Source organism: Notamacropus eugenii, chromosome 3, assembly GCF_028372415.1.
Source record: "Notamacropus eugenii isolate mMacEug1 chromosome 3, mMacEug1.pri_v2, whole genome shotgun sequence".
Lineage (NCBI taxonomy): Eukaryota > Metazoa > Chordata > Mammalia > Diprotodontia > Macropodidae > Notamacropus > Notamacropus eugenii.
This window is the reverse complement of record NC_092874.1, coordinates 17,258,764-17,266,965: the sequence shown is the minus strand read 5'-3', so window position 1 is coordinate 17,266,965 and position 8,202 is coordinate 17,258,764. Positions and strand designations below refer to the sequence as shown.

Genomic DNA, 8,202 nt, shown 5'->3' with positions numbered 1-8,202 from the left:
GGTAAAGGCCAGCTATTACTCTTGTCATTATATCCATACATAGAACATCTAGAATTCCTCATCTCAGCCTTCATTCACCACTTGGGAGCTGCTCTGTCAGCCCAGTTCCACATTTTTGGGGGATGGCCTGACTGGGAAGGCTTGGGGCCCACAACACCCTTTTTTCAATAAACAGGCTGTATGTAAATCCGACGGGGCAATGTGCTTGAAATTGTGAAACCCTCTGTTGTTATTGAATCTGCTGAGTAACCAAAGGCTGGATGCCTTGCGTATACTAACTCCTGGGGGAAGGAGAGCATTTGACAGTCACACCTGTGAAACTTCATCTACCCCAGGCATTAGAAACGAGATCCAGATCGCAGGTTTGGAAACCGGGCTCCAGAGGCCAAGGAGGCTAAGCACCCACGCCCTGCTTACGCCAGACCTTGGGTTCCTTCTGCGTTCACTTCCCTAGAAGATTTAAGGCACCCACCCAAGCACACCCTCTTCAGAGAGCAGAGAGTAAAGAGCTCTGGGATTGGACCTGGAGAGCAGGGGTGCCTGACTGTGTGGTGGGGGTGAGGCAGCTAGCTGGGGAGTCACAAGGCAAGAGAAGGCAAAAAATCTCACTGCCCCTCTGCTTGGCTGACTTTGGCCATGTCTCTTCTCTACTAGGGTCCTCATTTGTAAAATGGGGAGACTGAACCAGATGGCATCTGATCGATGGCTAGGATGCTCCAGCCTTGATTTTCACCAGCGCAACTTGGCCGTAAAATGGGATTTATAGATTTAGCATCTGAGATCTCTCACCCACAGTCCACACCCATCATTTGAAGAAAGCCAATTATGTGGAAATTCAGTTATTTGCATATTTAAAAGGGCAGAGAACCCCTGCTCTAAGACTATAGAGGAGATGATGATGTCCAGGGGGAGGGAGCTTCCACACCAGAAGGACACAAAGGCTCCTGGATTCTTGGCAGGATACCTCCAGGGGCCGGCCACTGAGCCTTGGAGTCCAAACTCTGAAGTCCTTGGCTTTTTGGTCACAGCGTGGGTTCTGAAGGGCAGTTCCACTGTCAGAGGAATTCCTGACACTGTTTTAGATTCACCAAGTCTCCCAGAAGAGAAATGAAGCTGCACCTTTGCTGCTTAGAAATACCCCATACCCCCCAAATGCTTCCAGGGAACCAGGAGGGGAGCAGATCTCACCATACTCCCAGAATTGCCCCAACTCAGCTCAATGATAAAACGATGTGCCTATCAAGTGCCAGGCTGGAGACAGGAAAAGAAGAGTCCCTGCCCTAGAAAGATGACATTGTAGGGACTTCCACTGACACCTGATTGCTTTGAAGACTATCGTCTGGACTGGGTGGGTGGGGGTGGCGCCTCCGGCCAGGTGTCACAGTATCACAGGCTTGGAGGGGTACAAGCCCCAGTGCAAGGCACAAGGGCAGGATTCCCACCCAGGTCCTCTCTCTTCATTGCACTGTGTGCATGTACATCCTCGTGTCCCCCAACCCAAGTTCTCTTTGCTCACAACAGGGCGAACAAACTAGCCAGACACAGGAGTTCTGGATTTGATCTTGTCTCTGACAGGCGCTGTGTGGCCTACAGCGAAGCCACGCCCTGGACCTCAGTTTCCTCAAGGCCTGTAATACCTGGGCTCCCCTGACTTTGAACACTTCAAAGGGCTCTATAAAGTCAGTGATTAGTGAAGCTCTCAGCCATTAACATGAGCTCCCTGAGAAAGGCTGGCTTCACTCTCAGATCCAGAACATTAAAAAAAATATATTATTAGGTCTAGGATTTCATTTCTGGGAGGACTGTCCCTCCACAGTGCAGACTGGCACCTCCCCAATCACTACTACTCTTAAAGGATCTCCAGGGATCCTGAGGGATTAAAGAGATGACTGGAACCCAAGTTTCCCCGATTCTGAGGGCAATTCTCTATCCACTCAAGTGGATACTCAATGCTTAATTCAGTTCAGCACCTCGAGCACATGAGCAGCTAATCTTGGATCAGACCCTCTGTCCAAGAAGACCTACCCCATCTGGATCCCCTTGGTCAAGGTCAGCCCTGCCCCAGTATATGGGACTTTGTCACTGAATGTCACATTTCACTTCTCCAAGGGCATCCAGAACCACTGGAGGCTTTCTGGGCACCTGCCCCACACATGGAGGACCCTAGACCCTAACTAACAGCTGAAAGAGGTTTCATAAATGCAGAGTCCTCACTGAGTGACCATGGACAAGCCGAGGTTTCTCTGAGCATTTATGAAGTACCTACTATGTACCAGGCACTGGGGATAGGTAGCATGGGGGCTGGACTTGGGATTTCCTTCAGAAAGGGAGCTTCAGGCCTCTGCCTTTTCTGCAGATTCTATATTTGGATTCAGCACTGAGAGATTCTGTGCCTTGCTGGGTTACACAGATAGTATGTGGTTGAAGTAGGCCTTAAACCCATAGCAACCTGTACATCTACTAAGGCTTGGGCCTTTGCTGGACTATGGGGCCAGACCAGTCCATCCTTCTTGGGCCCCTTCACTCAAGGATATCTTCTGTGCCCCAGAGGGCAGAGGGATTTGGTGCTTGCCTGGGACCATTTTCTCCCCAAGGAGATTCCACCAGTTCAATGAAGGGAGTGGCCACCAACCTCAATGGGGCTTCAGCTGTTGCACAATCCATCCTTCATTCTGACAGCCAGGTGAGCTAGGTAGGCAGGCACTGTAACTGCCTAGGACTTTCACCTTCCTCACTGCCACCTTCTTCCCTTCAAAACTCAACCCAGGTGTCATCTCCTCAACCCAACTCCAGCTCAAAGGGATCTCTCATTTGTTTCTATACCTCATTCTTTTTCTTCCATCTATGGGAGAGCTGGACTTTGCCTCAGACACTCCCTAGTTATGTGACTGGGAAAGTCACTTAACCCTGCTTGCCTCAGTTTCCCCATCTGTAAAATGGGGATAACAGCAGCACCTACCTCCCAAGGTAGTTGTGAGGATTAAATGAGATAACATGCAAAGTATACTGGTTTAGCCATTTCTGTCTGGTTGTCTGTGACCCCATTTTCGGTCTTCTTGGCAAAGATAATGGAGTGGTCTGCCATTTCCTTCTCCAGCTCATTTTATAGATGAGGAAACAGAGGCCAACAGGGTTAAGTGCCTTGCCCAGGGTCATACTAGTAAGTGTCTGAGACCAGGTTTGAAATGCGTTCTGCCCACTGTACCCCCTTCAAAGTACATCACATACCTTAAAACACTACATAAATACAGATTAGTTGTTACTGTCAGATTGCCTTCTGACCCCCCTACCACTTTTAAGGGCAGGGAGTGTCTCATTTTTGTATCAGTATCCCTAGCACAGTAGGAGACAGAGCTAAATAAATCCCGAGAGGGAGAGATCACTAGGAAGAAGGGACAGGAGAAGCAGAAATTAGGGAAGGCTTCCTGGAGAAGGGGGATAAGGATTCTGAAAGACAGACAGGTTTGTGCACACACCCACAGGCCAGAGATGGAGCGGTGCAGAATTCAAAGCAAAGCTAGCCCAGCTGAGCCAGAATGTAGAGCATTGGACAACCAGGCTGAAGCTGATGGTGGAAGGTGGAAGGCCAAGGGGTTTGCCGAGGTTTAACTTGGGGCGATAGGGAGCCATGGGAGTTTTTTGAGCAGGGTAGTAAGCATCTTCCAAGGTACAAGCCTGACTAATTCCAGCACCTGTGCAGGGGGAGGGATTAGCATGGGGGATAATGAGGGACCAACAAACAGTCCAGGTAAGAAGAGATGACAATGGAACAAGGGTGGTGGCCATATCGGGGAGAGAGCTGGGGACTTCCAGAAAGTCTGTGTGGGTAGACTGAGGAAGCTGGTGAGAGGCAAGGAGCAGGGATGACAGTGATCCATCCAAGGAGGATGGAGTTAGATTAGCATAAGAGTGAATCATTACACACTTGGAGACAATCCTCTGTTTAGCTGAGGGTGGAGAAGCTTGTCCAACAATGGCATGCCCACAGAGAGTTAAGCCAGCTCAGAGCTTTTCCCCTCGTTTGCATAAGATTGCAATTCAACCAAAACAACATCCAAGGAACAGATCTGTTGACTGATACTAATCTCTAACCTCCTGGTTTCAGGGGAAACAAATCATTTAAAGGCATTCTAATCACTTGTGGCATTAAAAATGGTGGGGGGGGAGGGAAGGCTAGAGAAGGCGGCCTGTGTCCTTGGCTTTTATTGCCCATCTTGGTCCCTGTTTAATGATCCCCAGTCCATCGGGCACAGGCCACTTCTGCAGAGTCTATTTCAGGGCACTGAGGGGTGGGAGGAAACCTGATTGGAAAAAACTCGCAAACAAAAGGAAACCTGTTTGTCCCACTGAGATGAGATAGTTGGTGCCTAATGAGGGCTGGGCACCACCCTTAGGAGAGTTATTATTAGGACTGTTCTAGAATTATTGTTAGCACACCAGGACAAACAGCCATCCCCTAGGAAGGGCCCACTCCCCTTGGACCAGGTCCTGGCCTAGGGTGCTCACCCTCACTGCTGTCACTGGACCGGTTGGTCCAGGCTGGTGTGACTTGCCTATGGATTGCTTGAAGGACTTTATGAGGAGGGGAAAATAACCCAAGATTTCCTTTTTCCCCACAATAAGACATAGTTGTCAGGGACCTTTGAAGCCAACCCCCCCTCATTAGCTGGAAAATGAGGCCCAGAGAAAGTCAAGGGACTTGGTCAGGTCACACAGGTGGCAAATGTCGGAGGCAGGATTCAAACCTAGGTCAGGGGGCAGAGTTCTACAGCTGGAAGGGCTATCTAAGGTCAACTAGTCCACCGTTTTCATTGATCTCTCTTGGAGGAAATCTGCTTCTGTTCCACCACAATTATGCTGGTAGTAAAGGAGAGTCTCCAGGTCTGGATTCCAATCCCAGCTTGAACTAGGTTTATGACTCGGGACAAGTCACAACCTCCCCGTGCCTCAGTTTTCCCATCAGTGAATTGCCTACCACCCAGGGTGTTTGATAGATAGACTAAAGCACACACTGGACGGTTCTTTAGAAAGATTCATATTAGGAAGCTAGCAGGAGGGGGAATTGTCACCTAGTCCCCTTCCCAGCACCAAAGAGCTCTCTCCCCATACTGGGGCCGAGGCATCCTAAAATCCTAGAACGGCAGAAGTGGGAGTGGGGGGGAAGGGGATGCTCCCTGCTCAATCTTCCTCAAAACCTCAGGCTTAAGGATCCTTGGATTATCCCCCAAAGCCTCCATCGAACAGAGAAGCATCCTCTGGACCTAGGCGTGTCCAGGGTTCAAGGGTCCAATTCCTCCCCATTCCTTCTCTGTTCAAGCCTAGAAAATCCCCTGGAATTGCTTCTAATTTACCGACTCCATCCTCGCTCCAGCTGGGAGTAAGGCAGAGCTAAGCTTCTCGTCTACACTGTCCTGGGCTAACAGCAGAGTGAAGAAGCGAATAGAGACCCTAGAGTCGGAGACCTCTCCATTGGAATCCTGGATCTGCTGCATGTGTGACCTTGGGCCAGTCCCTTCACCTCGTTTCAGTTTCCCCCTCTCTCAAAAAAGAAAGAGGTTGGCTAGGATGCCCTCTAAGGTCCCCGCCCAGCTGAGTCCCAGGAATCTGGGGGTGCGTGCCAGGCTGTCAGTTACCTCCTCCACGCCGCACCCGCTGGTCTCTTGGCCTCCTGAGGCTGGGGCAGCTGTCGGGGACTTGTCTTCCTCAGCCTCCTGGTCCGTGCCCTGCCCTCGGGCCGGCCCGCTGCCGCCACCACCGCTACTGCCGCCGGGGTCTCCAGGGCCCACGTCCCCGCTCGCCTCGGTCTGGGCCCCGTTGCCCAGCAGTCTCGGGGGCCCGTCGGCGCTCCCGGCCGCGGCCACACAGTGCACCAGCCAGGCATCCACGTGCGTGCGCGGGGCGAAGGGGACCCCCAGCGTGCGCACCTCCTGCAGCAGCCGCTGCCCCTCGGACGGCCAGGCAGAGTCCGCCTCCGGGCACTTGGGGTGCAGCTGGCCCCAGCCCCCGACCGCTCCTTCCTGGAAGGAGGGCAGAGCGCAGGCGGCGCCGCCCGGGCTCCCCCACAGCGCCCAGGGGTCCCGGAGCAGGGGCGGCGGCGGGGGGAGCAGCAGATAGAGGTCCAGGTCCACGCGGAGCCCCGCCAGGCTCAGCAGGACGGCCAGGGGCAGGAGGCCGCCGCAGCCCTGCGCCCAGGACGGCCTCAGGTACATCATCCTCGCTCCCCGACGGCTCCGGGGCCAAGCCGCGCCCGCCGCCGCCTCCCGGCCTCCCAGCGCTCCGGAGGCGGAGAGAAGGAGAAAGCCCCCGACCGGGGCCGGCGTCCAGCCGCGGGGCCCTGAGATCGCCCGCAGCCGGCCACTCGGGAAGGCCAGCGCCGGGCACGGCCGGGGAGGCGCAGGGCAGGAGTGCGAGGAGGACCCGGGGAGGAGGAGAGGAGGAGGGGCGGGAGCCGGAGCCCGAGGAGCCTCCAGCCCCAGCCGCCAGCCCGCCCCGCCCCGTCCAGCCTCCCTGCACCCCCGAGGCCCCGCCCCAGCCCCGCCCTCTGCTGCCGAGCCTGCGGGAGGCCCCGCCCCAGCCAGCCTTTCTCCACCGGAGGCCCCGCCCAGACCCGCCCTCTACTCCCGAGCCTGCGGGAGACCCCGCCCCAGCCAGCCTATCTCCACCGGAGGCCCCGCCCCAGCCCCGCCCTCCACTCCGAACCCGCGGGAGGCCCCGCCCGGTCCGAGCTCCAGCCTCCGCCCCGGGAACCAGAGGACTGCCCCGCCCCGTCTGGCCTCAGCTGGACCTCATCCCCGGCCCCCAGCCGGAGGGCGCACTCGGGGCCGCGGATCCCCATCTCCCGGGGGGCTGCCCAGCCTGCGGGGAGCACGTTTTGTTCTGGTTTGGGTTTTCCCGGCGCCAGACGTAGCTGGTCTAAGAGAGCCTGAGCCGAAGCTGGGCTGGGGTGTCCAGAAGGGGAGGGGGCAGCGATGTTGGGGAGGTGGGGGGAGGGGAGAGGGGAGATCGGCCAGACGTCTAGGAAATCCTGTTTACCCCGTTACACTTGATGCACCTCTGGAGGCTGCCTGGTGAGGGGTGGGGTTAGTCAGGAAGGGGAGAGCCCTGGAATCCTGGCCCTGGCACCTGCGGATCCTTGGGCAGATCACACCTCTGAGCCTCAGTTTCCTCATCTGTAAAATGGAGACAGTAATGCCCCAAATCCCCCCTCTCAGGATTCTGGTGAATTTGAAAGCCTTGAAGCACCCCATACACGTCAGCTGTCATTTGGAAGATGAGTTCCTCCAGTGCTCTTACTGTCTTGGCCGGGTGGCAGTCTTGCAGACTTGGCGGGTCACTTAGACCAGCTGGAGCTGACCAGACACAGGTCCATAGTGGGGAAAGCTGACTCCCCGCAGATGGCTCCAGCCTTGTTTCACATCAGTCCCCTTCCTGCACTCTCTGTGGCAGCGAGACTGGCCTCCTATCTGCTCTCAGAAATTGGCCCTCATTTCCCATCTCCGGGCAGTTGAACAGGCCCCCCTCCTTGTCTTCTCCTGGCCTTTTTGAAATCACTTCCTTCAAGGCTCTTGGGGATGCCTCTTCCAGAAAGCCTTCCCTGATCCTCTGCCCCATCTCCCTCCACCTAACAGTGGTTCACAGACACAGGAATGAGAGGACGTTCGCAGGGGTTCCTTCGGTTTAAAAGCAGCATTGAACGGATCGAGAGAAGATCTCATTTCAGATCCTGCCTGAGCGAGGCTAAATTCTCTGTCCCAGAGCAGACAGGTCGGCTAATTGATACATAAATATCCCTGCAAGTCACATATTGACTTAGGTTTGAAATTTAATATCATCTATATTGTATTGTACTTTATTTTGTTAAATATTTCCCAATTTCATTTTCATCTGGTTCAGACTGACTCCCAATTCAGACCCTGCCCTTCCTCTTAGAAGACTTGAAACCTCGGAGAAGGTGCAAATGACCTATATTTACTGGTGGATGGACTTTCTTCACCTGGGAGTTTCCTACACCAGTGGAGTCATGGGTCCAATCTCTAGCCCTCCAATGTGCCAGGGTTGATCAAGGCCAGCTGTTTTTATCATGAGTGTGTTATGACAGACTAATGACTAGTTTGTCTACCTAAAGGAGACAGTGGAGGAGAATGTTTGTTACCTAGAAGGGATTGTCTGTCTTAACCCTTTGGATAGCAAGTCCTGGCTTGC

General features: G+C 54.3%; 1 protein-coding gene across 2 annotated transcripts in view; it reads right to left on the bottom strand.

Annotated features, from left to right (window-relative positions):
- Positions 1–6,485, bottom strand: part of NFE2L3 (NFE2 like bZIP transcription factor 3) — a 35,527-nt gene extending 29,042 nt beyond the window's left edge. Inside the window, exon 1 of one of the 2 annotated variants that reach the window (XM_072650964.1) lies at positions 5,634–6,485. In XM_072650964.1, the coding sequence (XP_072507065.1) occupies positions 5,634–6,212 (579 nt within the window). In that variant the 5' untranslated portion in view covers positions 6,213–6,485. The remainder of the gene's footprint in view (positions 1–5,633) is intronic. The other variant, XM_072650963.1, reaches the window with a different exon arrangement.
- Between the last annotated feature and the right edge of the window lie 1,717 nt (positions 6,486–8,202).